Source organism: Oncorhynchus kisutch, linkage group LG28 (assembly GCF_002021735.2).
Source record: "Oncorhynchus kisutch isolate 150728-3 linkage group LG28, Okis_V2, whole genome shotgun sequence".
NCBI classification, from domain to species: Eukaryota; Metazoa; Chordata; class Actinopteri; order Salmoniformes; family Salmonidae; genus Oncorhynchus; species Oncorhynchus kisutch.
In genome coordinates, this window is record NC_034201.2 from 5,616,504 (window position 1) to 5,638,921 (window position 22,418).

The following is a 22,418-nucleotide window of genomic DNA, read 5'->3' on the forward strand; positions in this document are numbered from 1 at the left end:
TTTTGGATCATTGTCTCGCTGCATGACCCAGCTTGTGCTTCAGCTTCAGCTCACGGATGAATGGCCTGACATTCTCTTTTAGAATGATCTGATACAGAGCAGAATTCATGGTTCCTTCAATGATGGCATGTCATCCAGGTCCTGAGGCAGCAAAGCAACCCCAAACCATCACACTACTGCCACCATGCTTGACTGTTAGTTAGTATAGTATAGTATAGTATAGTAATCTAGTTAGTATAGTATAGTTAGTTAGTATAGTATAGATAGTGTGGTTGGTTAGTATAGTTAGTATAGTTAGTTAGTATAGTTAGTTAGTTAGTTAGTAATGTATAGATAGTGTAGTTAGTTAGCATAGTTAGTTAGTATCCCTAGTTAGTATAGTTAGCTAGTGTAGTATAGTTAGTATAGTATAGTTAGTTAGTATAGTATAGATAGTGTGGTTAGTTAGTATAGTTAGTTAGTATAGTGTGGTTAGTTAGTATAGTTCGTTAGTATAGTTAGTTAGTATAGTTATAGGTTCTTACTGTGTGAATGCAGTGTTTGGTTATCACCAGACATAACGGGACCCCTGTCGTCCAAAAAAGTTCCACATTTTGACTCAGCTGTTCATAGAACATTCTTCCAGGAGTCTTGGCGATAATCCAGCTGCGTCCAGATGCTTTTTTTGCAAACTTGAGTCAACTTTTTTGGACGACGATGGTCTCGTTATGTCTGGTGAAAACCAAACACTTTTGATTAAATAAATAAGTGTCCACATTTTGTGCTATTTGTTCGCTCAGGTTCCCTTGATCTAATATGAGCTTTTGGATCTGACAACATTCAGTGTAAAAAAAAATATGCAAAAAATACTTTTTCACAGCACTGTAGGTATGTATCAGTAATTCCCAAAGACCCCTCCCAGCACTGACAGTCCAATATCTATCACCACGTTCTACTGAAACAGGCACCAGGAGCCTGTAGCAGTATAGTCAAAGATAGAACAATTGAAACAGATATTTCACCAGATGTTTAAATGTGAAGCTTCCACTTGGTGTTTCCACTCATTACCAAATATGGTAGTGAGAGGAAGCCCAGTGTCCGGCAGTGGGAGAAGATGGAACGAGATGGATTTGGGCTGACATTCTGCACATTTTCTCATAGATGAAAGATACCGTTTTCTGTTCCCAAAACTAGAATCTGTTACGAACAGAGTGGGCTAAGTTTTGTAGACTTTTGCCAAAATTGCGTTGTTTAGAAGGAGTGCAAAGGTGAATTGAGCAATTGCACACACACACACTTCACAGAGTAGCCGTTCCCTAACGGAAATATAACAATCTTTAGTATAGTTATTAGGATTCCTGTACACAACAGGACAAAGACTTTGGGAGGCTGAGGCAGTGAGAAGCATGGCACAATCAATGAAGAGGTAGACATGATTAACACATGGGAGGGTCAACTAGACAGAGACAGAGGGAGGGACGCGCTGCCTTGGAATCCATGGAGGAAATCAATGTCTGAATTGGCTGTCAGGATGGTAAAGCTAAGGCCTCACTAACACTGGCACAGTATTAATTACAGATGTTCACTGACTGAGAGAGCGGAGGGAGGGAGGGAGGGCAGGCGGGATGGATGGATGGATGGATGAGGGAGAGAGAGAGACAGAGAGAGAAAGAACGAGGGGAGGGGGGCAGAGAGAGTGAGCAATAGGAAGGGACGGGGGGAGACAGACAGAGAGAGAGATAGGGAGGGCATAGGAAGGTCATGGCAGCCACTAGGGAGGGCGGGGGTGGGGCATCAGTACAGGAGTGTAATTAATCCTGGAGAATAGAACCTGTATTATTCAACAGAGTAGCAAGTCTGGTGTTCATATCCAGGTAATCATGCTATTATATAATTCAAGGCCATAGCTACATTCATACATGACCACACTGTACAATGTCAGAGGATATGCAAATGACACACAGCAATCTACATTAGGACTCATTAGGACACAGCTGAACACTAAGGGCACTGCATGTGTTCAAAGTCACAATCTGTCATTAATTAGCAACTAACTAAATGTAAAAATAGAAACGTGCCATGTTCTTCCTGTGTGATGCACTGGGCGGTTTAACATCTCAATTCCAAGTGGCACATGCGTAAAAGAGCTGTCACTTCACAAAGTGAACAGTGTTTGTGAATCTGAACAAAGCTCAACAAGAGCCCTGTGCATCTGTGTATTCTCAGACCAGAGTCCCCTGCTGAAGGCTGCTGAACAGCACAGTACTTACGTCTTTGAGACAGCCCATGAAGTTATTGCTGACCGGGGAGCCTGGGAGGTCAGCCGTGTTGGGACTCCCCCCAATGTAGAAGAAGTCATCCGAGCCCAGCATGGTGTAGTCCTCCTGGGTGTAGCCGGTGGTGGTCAGGATCCCATCCACAGAGACGGTCACCTGGGTGACCAGAGAGAAAGAGAGGAATGGAGAAAGGCGGAGGAGAGACAGAACAGAAACAAAGAGACAAGGGGGAAGATGGTGGAAATAATTTTAATTAAACACCAAACATCCGCTGCTTTGTTTTTGGTGGTGGTGTGGAGGGGGAGAGGGGGGGGGGGGGGGGGGGGGGTTGAATCCTTAGCTGTAAGATCTACAGTGTGAATTGATGAGCACCGTCGGAGGGCTCCGCCAATCGCAGAAGCTTGCTTCCTTTCTCGATCCTCAAAATATTAGCAGGGTTGATGAGCAAAGGACGATATGATCATTTCACAGATATTTTGGATTTGAGTACAATATGAAATATATCGTAGTATCCGCTTTTAGCTGAATTTGAGAAGGCACCCATTCGATGATAGATACAGTCGTCCTTCGGCAGTAATCAGACAGTTGATCAATTAATCAATTAATCAATCAACTAATCAATCTCAAATCAATACAGAGAGACAGGAAGAACAAATTAACGGACCAATTAGCTGATAAAAAAATCCAAATCTATTATTCATTGTTGGGAGAACAACGGTTTCAGAAGCCATTTATAATCCATTAAAATGGTTTAAGAGGAGTTCATTACATATATATGAGCTATACTATAAAGCATGTGGCTCAGCTTTGACTGAAATGGTTATACTGTAGTGTACGTGGTTTACACTGTTATGATATTCTGTGAATGCTGCAGACCATCACTGCTGACTGACAAATACTACATTTCCCAGAGGTCCCCTCTGATAAGAGCAAGGCTCTGCCACTTGCAGTCTGAGGAATTGCCCTGTTCTGATCATTAATGTAGTTATGGGTGTTTCCTGGTTTTAAATGTACTTCAATCATGGGGGAACACATTCTTATGTCTGCTGTTGCTGTTTAGAGCTGCTATGAGTCTGTAGCGTTGATTGTAGGCAAGGTTGAACCAAAGGGAGTAGGTGAGATTGTGTGTGTGTGTGTGTGTGTGTGTGTGTGTGTGTGTGTGTGTGTGTGTGTGTGTGTGTGTGTGTGTGTGTGTGTGTGTGTGTGTGTGTGTCAAAGAGAGTGTGATTGAGGATGTGAGAGAGAAAGAGCAAGGGGAAGAGCAAGAGAGAGAGAGAGAGAGAAAGATAAGAGGAATCTAGCCAGCGAAAGCTGACCACCAGGGCTTGTTAAAAAAATAAATTCCACTGGCGTTCCCACAGGAGGTGCATTTCTCTCTATCGGCATGTCAGTGTGGTAACAGGAAGCTATCCGAAGAGAAGAGCTATGTATGCAGGATCAAATGCAGGGATAAAAGCATGAGAGGGGTTTGTAAGCATAGGATTTTTCTGTCTTTGGGGAGTATGGGTGAGGGTAGGCTCGGGATAATGAAGAGAGAGAATGTTTGCATGCAGGTAGGAGTGAGATGTTAAGGGGGTCTGTTTGTAAGGACTGAAGATTCAGACACAAAAAAATGGTTGTTAGTACATTAGTAGATAGAGAAGAGTGACTACTTGGCAAATCTCATCATTTTGGTTTTAAATAAAGGTTGCTTTGTTTGTGGTCATAACACATGAAGGGCTAGAGCGTGGACACACAGGCGATGCATATTAATCATGTCATTATGAATGATTCACATTAAGTCAAATGGAAAGAGAAATCACACTTACATACAGCGTTGATTTCTGTTAATGTATATACACTATATACAGTTGATGTTAGGAGGCATTCAACAGAATTAATAAAATAATAAGAAACAAAACCGATCTACCTCTACGCATACTAACAAGTTTGAAAAAATGTGGATTAGAAGGCGGAAGGGAGGGGAAGTCGAGGTTTGAAGTTGAAAAGTACAATATATTTTTTTGTCTCTCTCTCTCTCTCTCTCACACACACACACACACACACACACACACACACACACACACACACACACACACACACACACACACACACACACACACACACACACACACACACACACACACACACACAGTGCCTGACATTTCTTTGATGCCCAGTACAGTAAAGGTCTCTTCTTGTTAGTATTATCACTCGGCATCTTTCTTATTCCCTTCCTGTTAGCCACAATGGACCGACCAGATTATCCAATAAGGGAGCACAGGTCTACTCTAAACAGAATTCTGTTATAGAATATCTTGTTTTCTGATACAGCTTGTCTGATACTGTTGGAAGTAAGTTCTAGGAGGCAAATAACCTTAATGATATTTGTGGATTGTAAAATGAAAATGAGCATGTTGAATGCCAACTTTCATTTATTTAGTTGATTCCAGACAATAAAAGCAACAAAATCTAGAGATACTGTGAAAAATAACTATTCAGAATGTCCAATGCCTGCATCCTTCATCAGAAAGGGAGAAAAATGCTGGATGTGTATACATTCCTTATAAAATAATATTCACGACATAGATAGTGTCTTCATTCAATATAATACCAGTAATACAAATCAAAATTGCGTGGAAATGTCCTTTGAAAGACAAAATAATGAAGAATATATATTTTTTTTAAATGAAGGGATGAAAACTAAAGCCTGGAGCCTTTAAAGAGTTATGTTAGTTAGTATACAAGACAGAGTTGGCAAAGCGATTGACCATAAAATGGCCAGTCAGAGAGGAGTTAGACAGGCTTAATGTGACGTGGGAAGGGGAAGCAGGCAGGACCCAGGGTTAGTAAGAGAGTTTGTCACTGACTAACCCTCACAAGGTGTAAAGCTAGTACATAGATTCAAATGTGAAATACATGGCTGTATGCTTTCAGAGATCGACAGTTTTGTTGAAGTGCAACCCTAGAGGCCTGATCTAGCTATTATATGGACCGTTTATCAGACGTCATTCTCAGCTCAGTAAAAAATTGTGGTCTCCTTCCACAGGATAAACTCACCCACAGCACTGTACACATTGACATGTAACATTTCAGTTGGAAACATGGAATTATAAAAAGGCACCTTTAATATGTAAAAACAGGACAAATCCAAAGTACACAAAAAACTATCATTGATTTCTACACTGTTGTTGACACCGGAATTGAGACTCAATGAGACTGACATAGAAATCAATCCACAAGCTCCAAGTTATTTCAGCCACAACAATCTACACCTCAACATGACTAGTCTCACTAAGGCGAAACATCGCACTGCATCGTTTTTCACCTATGGAGACATTATTTTGAGAGAGCCAAACTTGTGGTATTGATTCACTTCACTCTGAACTGAATTGAAAACAACAAGATTGTGTACCGAGTGCCATAGAGAAAAAATAATGGGTTACTCTAGGTGAGGCATGTTTTCTGAACGTATCCTAATGAACTGGGGTATGAGTCACTGGAGTTTGGCTTGGGACTGATAAATTATGGGCCTAATCAGAAAAGCCTAAAACAGTGATATTTAAATTTTAAAAAATGTAGTATATTGTTTGTTTTCTATTCATCTTTGTTTTTCAGTCCTGAGGGATAAATTAGCATAATTAAATCCCAAGCTGACAGTATAACTGGTTTTCCTTGGATGCCCGTGATGAGGAAACATTAACAACTACTGAAAGCTAAATAATGACACTATTACTCCCTCTTAAGTATAAACATGAAACTCTTCCTGTAATAATGAACGATAGAACTACTGCTGGGCATATGAAGGAGGAGAGACAGGGGGGGGGGGGGGTACAGTACCTGGCGCAGGTTGCGCGTGACACGGACTTCGTGCCAGGCGTTGTCATTGAACTTGCCGTTGGCAGGCTCCACCAGGGCCTCAAAGGCCCCGGACCCGAGGTTGATGACCAGCCACACAGCGCCACTCCTCAGGGATAGGTTAACGTAGTCAGCTGATTTCCCGGTGTGGAGCAGGAGCCCGTTCCTCTGCAGCGTGCGGAAGGACAGACTAATCTCGTCCAGGCTGCTCTGGATGGGCGTCTGAGACAGGTCATAGCTGAAAAACTCATTGCCTTTGTAGGTGGCCACTGACTCCTCTTGTGCTGCGGAGAGAGATTGGGGAGAACACTGGTGTCATCAACTATAGCTACCACAGTTGTTGTTTGGTCTGGTCTCTTTCATTCATTGTGCCGGTCAAGCTTCTTGAAATTGATCATTCAACACGGTAACTGCAGTTTTTTTTTTAAGTATATTTTTTCCCAATTACGACACACACAAAAATGTATGTGAACATATCAAAGAACCACTCAAACAAAGAGCTGATCATCATCATCATCATCATCATCATCATCATCATCATCATACAATAATATCTGCCAATTTTCCTCACACTTGTTTGAAATGTATGGCCTTAAATTCCCTAAATTTCCTTTGGGGGAAAAACAGACTAGTTTTCCATGGAAAATGGAGACTTGTTTAAGATATTAGATATTATAAATGCTTCTGACACACATGGCAGCACCATTAGATCTCTAGGGATATATCTAACAACCGTGCTTTAGCAAATTTGCTCAATGACATACCAGACCACATTCTATCAAGTTATGGTTGGGGGCAATCAGATGCAATTTTGCTCTTCAAATATCCATTAAGTGGTCACTAACTGATCAACTGTAAAACGTTCCTACATGTAGTTTTCCTCCAAACTATCAAGTGGACCATGACATTAATTTGAAGAATTGGGAGAATCCATCAAGCACGATGCCTAGGAATGTCATTTGGAATATAGATGATTTGAGCAGGATTTAATCAAGCAAAAAGCCAGCTCTGACCTTGGAGAGTCCAACTCCCAGGTAACACTGAGGCATGAGGCTGTTCTTCGGCTCTAATGTATGATTCATTCAACAGCTGCTGCTATTTAAAGTAAAGCTGGTCCCATGCATATAAGAGCCCAGTCGAAATTCTAAATGTTGCCAGGCAAAGCTGCACCCACATTTAACTACCACATGAAATGCAGAGGAGTGCTGCTCATTTCCTTAAAGTCTCTCTACCACCAAAGAGAATAACGCCTCAAGGTCGACATTCATATAAAATGATGTGGTGCAAATACAAACAGTCTAAGCCAACAATTTATATCTTCTGAACAGCCTTCTCTGGCTCTCATCTATCCTCTCATTTGACACGTTATGGGGGAATAGTGCTTCTCTCTCCATCTCCCATCCTGCTTGTCGCCTGCTACGTCTGGTGACCCATTGTGACAAGAGGAATTTAATTAGCACTCCACAGTATCTGAGGAACAGTACCACAGACAACTACGCCTGGGTGGCCTCTGCTACAGTTCACCATCCTATTTCACTACTGACTGCCTCCCTTCGTCGCCCTCCCTCCTTCCCTTTCAATCTGCCTGTTTGTCTATATCTCCTTCTTCACACTCCTTTCAGGGGATCATGTTTGCATGTTTCGCAGGGAAATATATACGGTTGAATTAATGCAGGCCAAGCCGCTGAATCCATTAACTTCACAGAGTAATGAGGCCGTCGCAACGCGCAGGGACACAAAGCCATGACGAGAGAGAGAGAGAAAGCAAGATAATGGGAAATCTGTAAGAAAGTAGATAATTACATCGTCTTATTTTACACGCACACTGTCATATAGTACAGCACCCGCTTACCAAAGACAGGCGCTGTATGAAGATACACACATAATCCTAATGGAATCTCTCCAGTTCTGCTGTACATTCCACACGGCTTATGCGTCTACGGGTGGCCTTTCACACACTGTGGTCTAACACAGTGTAGAGCTCACGGAATTACAGAGCAGAAATGTCTATCAACAAACGCAGAACATCAAATATATTATCCAGTTGTGAGTGCACTGATCTCATCAAATACATGAGCAGAGACTCTCCTCCTCCATCCCACTCCTGTTTGTATGTGGCAAAGGAATCCCTTGAGACCGAACTCCTTACCCTAATATACAGATTTGAGAACGAGCCTACGATACAGAAGCTCATTCGAGACAGTTCACGTCAGGTCAAGTCAGTCTGTTTATTCCCCAGAAACTACCATGGCACAAACAGCAAATAAACTGCTTATATTGATGATATTGTATTACCATGATAATCCACTGTACTGTGCAATTGTGGCCCCTCTTCCTCGCTCTCCAGCCCTCCAGCATGTGTGGAAGCTAGTGGCCCAACAGATTTGTCTCTGTGCAGTGTCTCCGTCAGGGCTTGGGCCTGATATAATGTGACTGGTCCCTAAAGTGCACGCATTGGATGACAGACACAGCTGCGTTCCTTTGAGACAGCTCTCACATCCCCATCTGGGGGGCGCTGACTGGAATCTCACATGACAACAGGGAGGGAGGGCATACAGCAGCATAGACAACACAGAGAAAATGCTTAAATAGAGGGAGGAAAATAGTAATTTGTTTTCACATAGTGCCGGAGGCTAGGGAATGGTGCATCTCAATAGTGTCAATCATCTCTACAAACCTCCTCATAGTATTTGTTTATGAGAGGCAGCCTATAAGCTGGGTAAGGTAGTAAAACCTGCTCTGGCATCTCTACATTCAGCTGGATGCCATGACAGCCAAATAAATAGCTGGAGGACTGATGATATCTCCAGGTGTATATTTTCTGTCTTAACTTTTTAGAACCCATAGCGGCCATCGACTGTCTCTCTTTAAATGACTATAGCAGCCGCGGACCACAGGAGGCTGGTGGCGCCTTAATTGGGGAGGACGGGCTCGTGGTAATGGCTTGAGCGGAGTAGGCGGAATGGTATCAAACACCTGGTTGGATGCCATTCCACTCGCTCCGTTCCAACCGTTATTATGAGCCGTCCTCCCCTCGCCAGCCTCCACCGCCGCGAACGGCCTTGTTTTATGTCTGTCTCGATATCGCAAAATTCACTTGATAACATCCCTGTTGTCGTGTTTGCGTGGCTGTTGTCGTCAACCAGAAACCCAGAAACAGGGTATGCTGTCATTTGACTGATCAACGTTTTTATCACTTCATTACTCAAAAAGAACGTCTCCACACTTTGGACGAAGCTGTATTGTTGCTGTTATTGGTGTTGGTTGTGTTGTATTGTATTGGTTGTTGGTTGTGTTTTATTGGTTGTGTTGTATTGGTTGTTGGTTGTGTTGGTTGACGATATACGGATATGTCCTTGCACTTTGAAAAGCAATAACATTGAGGTGAGTGAAATGAGTAAACGGCAGATATACGTTTGGTGCTGTCAATATTGAACGCTGTAAACTCGGGTAACAGCTGTCAGATTAGCAAATCCTGTCATGTCAAGACAAGTTGGTTGGTACAGGCGAGCACATCAGAGGTGGAGCTCGAATGATTGCTCTCTGTCTCATGGAAATAGCTGCAGTGTTTAGCTGCATATTGTCAGCTAACTAGTGTCACGCTGGTATAAAGGATTTTGGAGACAGGCGCAGGCGATACACAATAGTGGTTTTTAATACACCCAAAACAAACACGTATACAAAAACACTGGGCTGTACCCAAACAAAAGAGCGAGGGTAAACCTCGCTGAACTCACACGGCACTGAACGATACCCGTAATACACAATATATAAAGCATTCAGCATAACAGCTGCACCAACGCATAGGTACCCGCACCACCAACGGACATGGAAACAATAACCGAGATAGAGGGAACAGAGGGCACATACAGTTGAAGTCAGAGGTTTACATACACCTTAACCAAATACATTTAAACTCTGTTTTTCACAATTCCTGACATGTAATCTGTGTGAAATCAGTTAGGATCACCACTCTTTCATCACATTCCCAGTGGGTCAGAAGTTTACATACACTCAATTAGTATTTGGTAGCACTGCCTTTCAATTGTTTAACTTGGGTCAAACATTTCAGGTAGCCTTCCACAAGCTTCCCACAATAGGTTGGGTGAATTTGAGCCCATTCCTCCTGACAGAGCTGGTGTAACTGAGTCAGGTTTGTAGGCCTCCTTGCTCGCACACGCTTTTTCAGTTCTGCTCACAAATTTTCGATAGGCTTGAGGTCAGGGCTTTGTGATGGCCACTCCAATACCTTGACTTTGTTGTCCTTAAGCAATTTTGCCACAACTTTGGAAGTATGCTTGGGGTCATTGTCCATTTGGAAGACCCATTTGCGACCAAGCTTTAACTTGATGTCTTGAGATGTTGCTTCAATATATCCACATAATTGTCCTCCCTCATGATGCCACCTATTTTGTGAATTGCACCAGTCCCTCCTGCAGCAAAGCACCCCCACAACATGATGCTGCCACCCCTCGTGCTTCACGGTTGGGATGGTGTTCTTCGGCTTGCAAGCCGCCAAATAGTTATATTTCTGTTTCATCGGACCAGAGGACATTTCTCCAAAAACTACGATCTTTGTCCGCATGTGCAGTTGCAAACCATAGTCTGGCTTTTTTTTATGGCGGTTTTGGAGCAATTGCTTCTTCCTTGCTGAGCGACCTTCAGGTGATGTCGATATAGAACTCGTTTTACTGTGGATATAGATCATTTTGTACCCGTTTCCTCCAGCATTTTCACAAGGTCCTTTGCTGTTGTTCTGGGATTGCTTTGCACTTTTCGCACCAAAGTACCTGCATCTCTAGGAGACCGAACGCGTCTCCTTCCCGAGTGGTGGTGTTGGTGTTTATACTTGTGTACTATTGTTTGTACAGATGAACGTGGTACCTTCAGGCGTTTGGAAATTGCTCCCAAGGATGAACCAGACTTGTGGAGGTCTACAATTTTTTTTCTAGCATCTTGGCTGATTTCTTTTGCTTTTCCCATGATGTCAAGCAAAGAGGCACTGAGTTAGAAGGTAGGCCTTGAAATACATCCACAGGTACACCCCCAATTGACGCAAATGATGTAAATTAGCAGCTTCTAAAGCCATGACATCATTTTCTGGAATTTTCCACGCTGTTTAAAAAGGCACTGTCAACTTAATGTAAGTAAACTTCTGACCCACGGTAATTGTGATACAGTGAATTATAAGTGAAATAATCTGTCAGTAAACAATTGTTGGAAAAATGACTTGTGTCATGCACAAAGTAGATGTCCTAACCGACTTGCCAAAACTATAGTTTGTTAATAAGAAATTTGTGGAGTGGTTGAAAAATGAGTTTTAATGACTCCAACTGGGAACCAGGTGTGTGTAATCAGACAAGACAATCCGGGGTTGATGATAATGAATGAGCATCAGTACAACTAGTTGGTTGTTTTGTCTTGTTTCTACTGATGTAATTCATATGGAAACGGCCCAAGCTGCTTGCTGTAGCTAGCTAACAAGCTAGTTAGTCTGTCAGGTAAGAAGAGTTGTGTGTAGTTGTACATTTGAGCTGAGCTCATGAAGCGTCAACCTCAGCTGTCACATTTACTAGCTATCCCTAAAGACAACTAGCTAACTAGTCACTGAAATGAAGGCTAGAGTAATTTGTCTTTATCTGTTTGGCTTAGGTGATGGTTTGTCATGTTTGGTAGGTGCAGATATTGATAGGCTATACATTGCCTCGTTTTCCTATTATTTGACAGCTTAGCTGTCGTGTTAGGTTAGATGCCCACGCAGTAGAGCTGATATGATGAGTTGGATATTTGTTTACATAGCCAGCTAACAAGTTGCTTGTTTTGTCCTGTTTAACCGATGCCATTCATTTGGAAACTGTCCCAGATTCGTAACTAATCAGCTAACATTGGCACACTCTGTAGTTAGTCTGTCAGGCAAGAAAGCACGAGGTGATTGGAGGAGAGAGCGAGTGTGTGCGGAATGGGAGGCGTGCAACTGTATCACACAATTTATTATGGAAACCCGTTATTAGGAAGAGAGTGTGTGTGTATGGTTGAGAAAAAGAAAGAGAGGAAGGAAGAGAGAGACAGTGTGAGAGGGAGAGAGAGAGATTATGTTCCTGACTACAATTGTATAATCTTGCTGCTCATCTCCCTCTGTTACTCTAAGTCAGTGAAAATGAAGAAACTGATGTGGAGAGTCGGGGCTCAGCAGCAAAAGGCAGGGAGGAAGAGGAGTTAGAGATGATGTGGAGCGAGGGGACAGTGGAGGGAGAGTGGAAGAGGAGAATGAAGGAGAGGCGAGTGGAGGGCGAGAGAGGAAGAGGACGCGGGAAGGAGAGGCGAGTGGAGCGAGAGAGGAAGAGGAGAGACGAAGAGGATGGAGAGGAACATCGAGAGGAGGAGGAAAAGGGAGAGGAAGAGGGAGATGAGGAGGAAGCAGAGGAAGAGGAGGAAGAATTAGAGCACTCCCGAGAGGGGAGCCTACATTTCCATGGAGTGTGTCTGCCACAAGTCCCTCCATTCACCCTTGTACCACACAGCCTGGGCCTAAAGCGGCAGTGGCAGGGGTTGTGGAGTTGTTTTAACTTGGTAGGAACGTATATCAGTTCCAGATCTTGTAGTGGATTACAACAAGAAAATGGGTGGGGTTGACCATCTTGACCAACTGAGGAGCTATTATAATGTTGGACACACAGGCAGAAAACGGTGGAAGTATGTGTTTTGGGGGATGCTCAACATTGCCATCATAAATGTGTACATTGTGCCGGGGGACCATGCAAAGGCCCCTTCCCAGAAACCGCAGGCGGTTCTGCATTCCCTTTGTGATATGGCTACAGTGGCAGGAAGATGCGGGCGTGGCACCAGGGTGTGTGGACCGAGTTGTAACTCATTTGACAGCAGGCGAATTTTGAAGGATGCCAGAGTGTGTGGTGTGCATCCGGAGTGGAAGCAGGGCAAAGAGTGGATCACAGTTGTTGTGTTTTGTATCTTCTCTCTTTATCGGTCTCTATCTAATACTTGTTGCATTCACTGAATTGTTGTCAAGGTAGGCTACCATTTTCCGTAAGGCCTCGTCTGTACAAAATGTTATTGAGAGAGGTTATCTACATTTGAAATAGTCTCTGAATAGTTGTTTGTTTATATTGTTATAGAAGTAAGAATCAGTCAATAGCCTACTTTGTGTGGGTTTTGAAATTCTTCTGGATATTCTGGATATTGACCTTGGGTCACATTTTGGATAATATTTATGAGCGTAATATATTATACTTGGTACCGTTTTTTTGTTGTTGAGTGTTAATCATTATTTGATAGTGAGTGTCTTTACACAATGGAAGACAACATTTGTGTTATTCCTATTGACTTGAATGTGGTGTCTTGTGCTCTTTAAAAATAAGTTAACTTGTAATTGTAATTTGTTCTTAGCTTTTGAGGCATGTCTGTTTGAAATGTGTGAGAAAATGAGCTTTAGCTTGGAAATTCTCAGTAATCTCCATCAGTATTCTAGAATTCTATTGGGGTCTAAAGGGTTCATCTGTTGTTCTGCCAACTTGTTCTACAGAGTTATTCAAGAAAGGAAAGAGAGGAAGGCTCCGCACCACTCTCTCACTTAAGTGTCTTACCGAGTTATTTTTCAGATGATCTCATTTTGCTCTTTTCTAGCTTTGTCAACTAGAAATGCCTTTTCCCTACCTGTTCGCTCCTCTCCCTGTAGACTTGACAGACTTAACAGCCCTTGGCTGCAACCCTCCTACTGTGGTGTACCATGCCCGCACAACCCATGTTGAATTCACGTTTGGAACTACCAACCTGTGGTCAAGAACGCCGAGTTCATCTCAGCCTATGCTGCCCTTCAAGTCACTAGACTTGTTGGCCCCGACGGAGACTTGGATCACCCCTGCTTCTCCAACTGCTCTCCTTTCATGCGTTCTCTCATAGTCTGAGAGCATCTGGTCATGGTGGTGGTGGTGGCACAGGGCTACTCATTTCTCCTAAGTGGAGATTTTTTCTTTTCTCCCTCTTTCACCTGTCCATTTCCTCATTTGAATTCCATGCTGTCACTGTCACTTGTCCACTGAAGCTTAACATTGTTGTCATCCATCACCCACCAGGTGCCCTTAGAGAGTTCCTCACTTAGGTTGACATCTTGATAAGCTCATTTCCTGACGATGGCTCACCGCTCTTTGTTCTGGGTAACTTCAACCTCCCGACGTCTGCCTTCATTTCTTTCTTCCCCTCCTTGCCTCTTTTCACCTCACCCTTTCACAGTCCTCTCCCACTCACAAGGCAGGCAATGCGCTTGACCTCACCCTTTCACAGTCCTCTCCCACTCACAAGGCAGGCAATACGCTTGACCTCACCCTTTCACAGTCCTCTCCCACTCACAAGGCAGGCAATACGCTTGACCTCACCCTTTCACAGTCCTCTCCCACTCACAAGGCAGGCAATACGCTTGACCTCACCCTTTCACAGTCCTCTCCCACTCACAAGGCAGGCAATACGCTTGACCTCACCCTTTCACAGTCCTCTCCCACTCACAAGGCAGGCAATACGCTTGACCTCACCCTTTCACAGTCCTCTCCCACTCACAAGGCAGGCAATGCGCTTGACCTCACCCTTTCACAGTCCTCTCCCACTCACAAGGCAGGCAATGCGCTTGACCTCACCCGTTCACAGTCCTCTCCCACTCACAAGGCAGGCAATACGCTTGACCTCACCCTTTCACAGTCCTCTCCCACTCACAAGGCAGGCAATGCGCTTGACCTCACCCTTTCACAGTCCCCTCCCACTCACAAGGCGGGCAATACGCTTGACCTCATATTTACTAAAGGCTGTTTGCCTACACATCTCACTGCAAACCCCCTCCAGGTCTCTGATCACTACTTTGTTCCTTTTCTGCTCTTTCTCCCACTACTCTCTCCTCTTCTATCCTATCATCTCTCGCTTCTGCTAAAAACCTTTGCCCTCCTGTCTCCTTCACCTCCCTTTCCGCATCCTATGACTCCCACTGTCTCCTTTCCTCCCAGGCCGGCTTGCCCCTTCCCCCTTCTGACACCCAGGTGGTGACACGCATCTCAGTGTGCCTGGCGGATATCTCAGCTTGGATGTTGGCCCAGCACCTTAAACTCAATCTCGACAAGGAAGGCCTACCCACTCAAAGACCTCTCCATCACAGTTGACAACTCCACGGTGTACCCTTCCCAGAGTGCAAAGAATCTTGGCGTGACCCTGGACAACATGCTGTCGTTCTCTGCAAACATCAAAGCAGGACTTGCTCCTGCAGGTTCATACTCTACCACATTTGCAGAGTAAGACCCGTACCTCACGCAGGTCCTATTCCAGGCACTTGTCATCTACCGTCTGGACTACTGCAACTTGTTGTTGGCTGGGCTCCCTGCTTGTGCCATCAAATCCCTGCAATTTATCCAGATTGCTGCAGCCCGCCATGTCACCCTGCTCCTCCACACACTCCACTTGCTTCCAGTTGAAGCTCGCATCCACTACAAGGCTACATGGCACTTACCTACAGAGCAGCAAGAGGAACTGCCCCTACCTCCAGGCTATGCTGAAACCCTACACCCCAACTTGACTACTCTGTTCTCCCATCTCTGGTCTAAAGCTTTTCTCTGTCCTGGCACCCCAATGGTGGAACCAGCTTCCCCCGGAATCCAGGACAGCAGAGTCCCTGCCCATCTTGAAACCCTACCTCTTCAAAGAGTATCTTAAATAAACACACAGTTTATTCTGGTGGATTAAACTGAAATTGCAACCAACTTTCTATGGCTTGTTTTAAAAATAGCAAGATTTTGGGGATTATTTCATTTTCATATAACCGAAAGTGAGAGGTTGCAATCTGAATAAAGGGAAAAATTATTGAATATGGAGAGGGACATTTTACTCATCTGCTAGAGAATCAGTTTGGATTTAAGTATAACTTTTGTATGACTGAAGCCTTTAGTGCTGAAGCCTGAAGCCTCTAATGCATTAATATTTAATAATTTCATATTCATTATATTAATAGGCCAGTTTAATGTTGTTCCAAATTAAATGGAACATTTTTTGCTCATAGAATTTAAATAAGTTGCTAGGTTTAGGCAAGGCCATAAGCAAATAGATAAACTGGGACATGACTAAAAAGTTAAATCAGGGTGATTTTTCCACAAATAGACAGGTATTTTCCTTTCTATGGTAGCAAGATTTGATCTATTTTTGCTCAATTTCAATAAAGTACATGTGTGTCTACTTCACAGTCAGACCATTTTATTGGTAAACTACACAGTAATGTAAAAGTTGTAGTTTTTGGTGATACAATGCATAATATACTGTAATACAGAGAGGTAAAAAATTTATATACAGTTGAAGTTGGAAGTTTACATACACTTAGGTTGAAGTCAATAAAACTCGTTTTTCAACCACTCCACAAATTTCTTGTTAACTTCTTGTCTACTTTGTTCATAACATGAGTAATTTTTCCAACAATTGTTTACAGACATATTATTTCACTTATAATTCACTGTATCACAATTCCAGTGGGTCAGAAGTTCACATATACTAAGTTGACTGTGCCTTTAAACAGCTTGGAAAATTCCAGAAAATGTCATGGCTTTAGAAGCTTCTGATAGGCTAATAGACAAAATTGGAGGTTTGAGGTGTACCTGTGGATGTATTTCAAGGCCTACCTTCAAACTCAGTGACTCTTTGCTTGACATCATGGGAAAATCAAAAGAAATCAGCCAAGACCTCAGAAAAAAAATTGTAGACCACAAGTCTGGTTCATCCTTGGGAGCAATTTCCAAACACCTGAAGGTACCACGTTCATCTGCACAAAGAATAGTACGCAAGTATTAAACACCATGGGACCACGCAGCCGTCATACCGCTCGGGAAGGAGATGCGTTCAGTCTACTAGAGATTAACGTACTTTGGTGCGAAAAGTGCAAATCAATCCCAGAACAAAAGCAAAGGTGAAGATACTGGAGGAAACCGGTACAAAAGTATCTTCATCCACAGTAAAACGAGTTCTATATCGACATAACCTGAACGGCCACTCAGCAAGGAAGAAGCCACTGCTCCAAAACCACCATAAAAATGTCAGACTACAGTTTGCAACTGCACATGGGGACAAAGATTGTACTTTTTGGAGAAATGTCCTCTGGTCTGATGTAACAAAAATATAACTATTTGGCCATAATGACCATCGTTATGTTTGGAGGAAAATGGGGGATGCTTGCAAGCCAAAGAACACCATCCCAACCGTGAAGCACGAGGGGTGGCAGCATCATGTTGTGGGGGTGCTTTGCTGTTGGAGGGACTGGTGCACTTCACAAAATAGATGGCATCATGAGAGGGGAAAATATGTGGATATATTGAAGCAACATCTCAAGACATCAGTCAGGAAGTTTAATACTTGGTCGCAAATGGGTCTTCCAAATGGACAATGACCCCAAGCATACTTCCAAAGTTGTGGCAAAATGGCTTAAGGACAACAAAGTCAAGGTATTGGAGTGGCCATCACAAAGCCCTGACCTCATTTATATCGAAAATGTGTGAGCAGAATTGAAAAAGCATGTGGGAGCAAGGAGGCCTACAAACCTGACTCAGTTACACCAGCTCTGTCATGGACCAAGTTCCACCCAACTAATTGTGGGAAGCTTGTGGAATGCTACCAAAAATGTTTGAAGCAAGTTAAACAATTAAAAGGCAATGCTACCAAATATTAATTGAGTGTATTTAAACGTATGACCCACTGGGAATGTGATGAAAGAAATAAAACCTGAAATAAATATCTCTACTATTATTCTGACATTTCACATTCTTAAAATAAAGTGATCCTAACTGACCTTAAACAGGGAATTTTTACTAAGATGAAATGTCAGGGATTGTGAAAAACTGAGTTTACTGTAGATCCTCTATGAGGCTGTGGAGGGATCCAAATTGTGGATTTAAAAGAAAACATGAATCGTCAGGGTACAATGACACTTTTGTTTGTAAGTCCTGGATTTCTAGCTCTTTGATCTTATTGTTGGATCTGATTTAAATAGCATTTCGATGGCCATAATAAATAGATATGCCGATAGTGGACAAGTTTGTTTTACCCCTCTTGACAGTTGAATACTTTCTTAGAAAAAGCCATTATTTACTATTTTACACCTACACATAACTTCAACCCATTGTATAAGATATATATAAAATGTCGTACTTTATCAAAAGCCTTTTCAAAGTCAGCTATGAATACCAGGCCTGGATTCCCAGATGTTTCATAGTGTTCTATTGTTTCCAGTACTTATACTGTCTCCAATGTATCGTCCATGTAAAAAAAACTGTCCTATTAGGATGAATAATATCCGACAATACCTTTTAAATTCTATACCCTATGCATTTTGCTAGAATTATTGCATCTCGAGTAGGGCAGCGGTCTAATGCTCTGCATCGCAGTACTCAAGGCATCACTACAGACCCGGGTTTGATCCTGGGCTGTATCACAACTGGCCGTGATCGGGAGTCCCATAGGGCGGCGCACAATTTGCACAGCGTTGTCCGGGTTGGGGGAAGGTATGGCTGTGGGGGCTTTACAAGTAGGCCGTCATTGCAAATAAGAATTTGTTCTTAACTGACTTGCCTAGTTAAATAAACGTTAAATACAAATGAATAAATAAGCAACAATGAAGTAAGGGGCCTCCAATGTTTTTAATGGACTGGATCTTTATATTTACCACTTGGGTCCTGTTCCAGTAATAATGAAATCAGACCTTCTTGTTGAGTATCTGATAATCTACCATTTTTATAAGAGTGGTTAAAACACAGTCTTTTAAGTACAGCAAAAAAGGTTTGGTATACCCCAACTGGTATGCCATCCAGCCCTGGAGTTTTACCGGACTTAAAGGATTTAATTGCATCAAGAAGTTCCTCCTCTGTAATTTGCCTTGACATGAGTCTTTCTTTACAGCTGGTAATTTTACATTATTCATAGAAAAACAAATCCTGTTCGTGGAGATGGAGGAGACCGAAAAGAAAGTATCGACTCCTTTTTCAAAATATTGTTTGGTGAATCATGGGTGATTGCCATGTGTAACAAGTTTCAGTCAATAATATTTGGTAGCATTTCTACGCTGAAGATTAAAAAATTATTTGGTAAATTTTCCCTCCATATATTCCATCCAGCTCGCTTTATCTTTTATAATATATTACACTTGATCTTTCTTGAATAATTTCCTCCATTTATTTTTCCTCTAACACAGGTATTCCTAAACTGGTGTACCCCCAGGGGTACGCTCAACGCCACATTTTCAAACAGTCCATTTATATTTTCTCTCACCTGAGTAGCCTCGTTTCGCTGACACAAATCAAATTTAACCATCTAGTGTTCAGCGAAATAACAACACAATGTCAAATACAGGTAGCCTAGTCAAATAATTAACATCTAATCACATTAACCATTACTCTCTTGCGGAAAACCCACTAACGGTCCGCATGTAGCCAAACGTAGCTGCTGCTCATGTTGGTATCTGTACTGATGGTGCAAAAGTCATGACAGGGAGACGTAGTGGAGTGGTAACGCGCGTGCAAGCAGTTGCTCCCGACGCCACTTGGGTACACTGCAGCATCCATCGAGAGGCTCTTGCTGCCAAGGGAATGCCTGACAGCTTGAAAGACGTTTTGGACACTACAGTGAAAATGGATAACGTTGTTAAAGGAAGGCCCTTGAACTCTCTTGTATTTTCTGCACTATGCAATGATATGGGAAGCGACCAGGTAACGCTTTTACAACATACAGATAAGCGCTGCTTATCAAGGGGCAAAGTTTTGACACATATTTTTGAATTGAGAGATGAGCTTAAAGTTCTCTTTGACTATAATTTTCACTTGTCTGACTGCTTGCATGATGACGAGTTTCTCATACAACTGGCCAATCTGGGTGATGTTTTTTTCTCGCCCGAATGATCTGAATCTAGGATTACAAGGACTCTGCAACTATATTCAATGTGCGGGACAAAATTGAGGCTATGATTAAGAAGTTGGAGCTCTTCTCTGTCTGCATTAACAAGGACAACACACAGGTCTTTCCATCATCGTATGATTTTCTGTGTGTCAAATGTGATATAGCGAAACACCTGAGTGAGTTGGGTGCGCAATTACGCAGGTACTTTCCAAAAGCGGATGACACAAACAACCAGATTTGTTATCCCTTTCATGTCCTGCCTCCAGTCCACTTACCAATATCTGAACAAGAGAGCCTCATCGAAATTGCAACAAGCGATTCTGTGAAAATACCCAACATTGTGCATCCTTTCAAGCACACCCTTCTCATTAACCTTTGGTGAGTTATTCACAATGTTTGATTAACAAATAAGGTTTTATATGTAAGACGGTTAAATAAAGCACAAAAATATATTATTATTATATTATTATTTGTGTCCTAGTTCTATAAGACCTCTTTGTCACTTCCCATGAGCTGGGTGGTGACAAAAACACACACTCATGTTTAATAAATGTATTGTATAGTGTGTGTGGCAGGCTTACGAAGATGGCAAAAAAACAACATTTGAGAGTGCGCTGATCCTAGTGCTGGAGGGGGTATGCAGCTGGAGGATGAATGTTTGAAGGGGAACGGGACAATAGAAAGTTTGGGAACCACTGCTCTAATGTATGTCTAACTTTGCTGATAGCTACTTTATTGCGGAAAAGAAAATGTATATGTGGTTGTCTAGCTATCTTAAGATGAAGGCACGAACTGTAAGTTTCTCTGGATAGGCGTGTCTGTTAAATGACAAAAATGTCAAATGTAATAAAGACTGTCACATACACCTGGTGGAAAGGGGTAGTTGCAGGTTAGAGGTCATACGTCTAATTCACACCCTATAATGTGAAAAGAGCTACAGGAGAGTTCCATTGAGTTCCATTGACTGTCAGTCTCAAGGGAACAGCTGTGCTTTCCTCATTCAGTGTTCCATTCTACCTTCTCATCCCATGATGACGTACACCATTAAATGGAAGGCATTAATGTTTTGACCTCAAACTCTAGTATGACCTTCCATATTGCAACAATGACAACGGTGAGAAAGAGAGTAAATCGCAAGGACTTCTATATCTTCCTTAGCTCTAAAAGTACATTTGTCAACAGTACTATATTTTGCTTCTAAGTTCTAACTTTGCAGTAAACAACATGAAAAATGATTAGTCAAAAGAACGCATACTGTATCTCGCTTTCTATCTATGCATCTACTGGAGGCACGCCTACCTAATTTATTACATCCACATGGGAGTGAACCTCAGGGTCTCTTGAGCCCCACTGTGAGGACGTCTCATTGTGCTGATATTAGATTCCATCCCAACCATCTGTTCCGACTGACTTTCACCAGGGGGGGGGGATACACACTTCAACAATGACGGACTTGAGCAGAGCCTGAAAAAAAATGTACCCTACACAAATGCACTCATAGGTCAAATGATCACTTTCAGCCCACACAAACACATATAGCTGCTGGATCGCACCAACATGTTCGGCGCTTATCCTTTTGTACATGGCGTTAGAAGAAATATGCTGCAGGAGGTGAAATGGTGGAGTCGGAGAAGTCTTTGCAAGCTCTCTCGGGGTTTGAGTTAGCTCTTCTAGAAGCTTTAATAGGATGGGGGCGATATTTAACGAAGAAAACAAACCCAGAGACATGGTAAAAATACATTTAAAAAGACAAAAGGGAAATGTACAGTATTGCTTACACATCAGATTGCATGACTGCAGTTGTGTCGAACTTAGCAGGCCCGTTTCACAATCAGAGAAGAGATCTCACCAATTAAGGAGGCAGTTGCATACCTAAACTCACAAGTGAAAAATAATGAGTTTGAGAAATAATGTGTGTGTGTGCCTGTGTGTGTGCACGCGCCTGTGACTGCTGAGTGCGCAGGATAATAATGAAAACCTGCCTGTAAAGTAAGCTATCACTCTTCAAAACCTGAGCTCTCTTTTTTTCTCTTCTCCTCTCGCCTTTCTTCTTCTCTCTAATGCCAAGGCCATGTGAAGGACCCCATGTGCTCCCTCAAACGGATTGAAAAGCCATTAGACAACGTGGGATTATGAATGGAGTCTGAGGTCTGAGTTATTAACTTGGTTGTGTGTATGTTAGTGTGTGTATGGATCAGCGTGGTTTTATTTACTTAGCTACAGATTAGCAGTAGATTCACTGTCAAGAGTGAAAAACAAAATGACTACGGATTCATTTGGTTAGGTAAATTATGTATTTTAATATCAGTTGATGATCTCGTCTAAACTGAACCGCCCTGTAATGACGCCACACATCAAATGAATGAATTATGATAATCCAAACCATATCCGATTTTTTGGGGGGACTGA

The 22,418-nt window shown here is 42.6% G+C and overlaps 1 protein-coding gene across 2 annotated transcripts in view; it reads right to left on the reverse strand.

Moving 5' to 3' along the window:
* The window catches only part of LOC109873238 (neurexin-2), a 451,394-nt gene that overhangs the window by 186,906 nt on the left and 242,070 nt on the right, over positions 1-22,418 (reverse strand). For both annotated transcript variants that reach the window (XM_031807879.1, XM_031807878.1), the window contains exons 5-6: positions 6,075-6,376; positions 2,250-2,411 (exon numbers count right to left, since the gene is read on the reverse strand). In XM_031807879.1, coding sequence (XP_031663739.1) covers positions 2,250-2,411; positions 6,075-6,376 — 464 coding nt within the window. The remainder of the gene's footprint in view (positions 1-2,249; positions 2,412-6,074; positions 6,377-22,418) is intronic.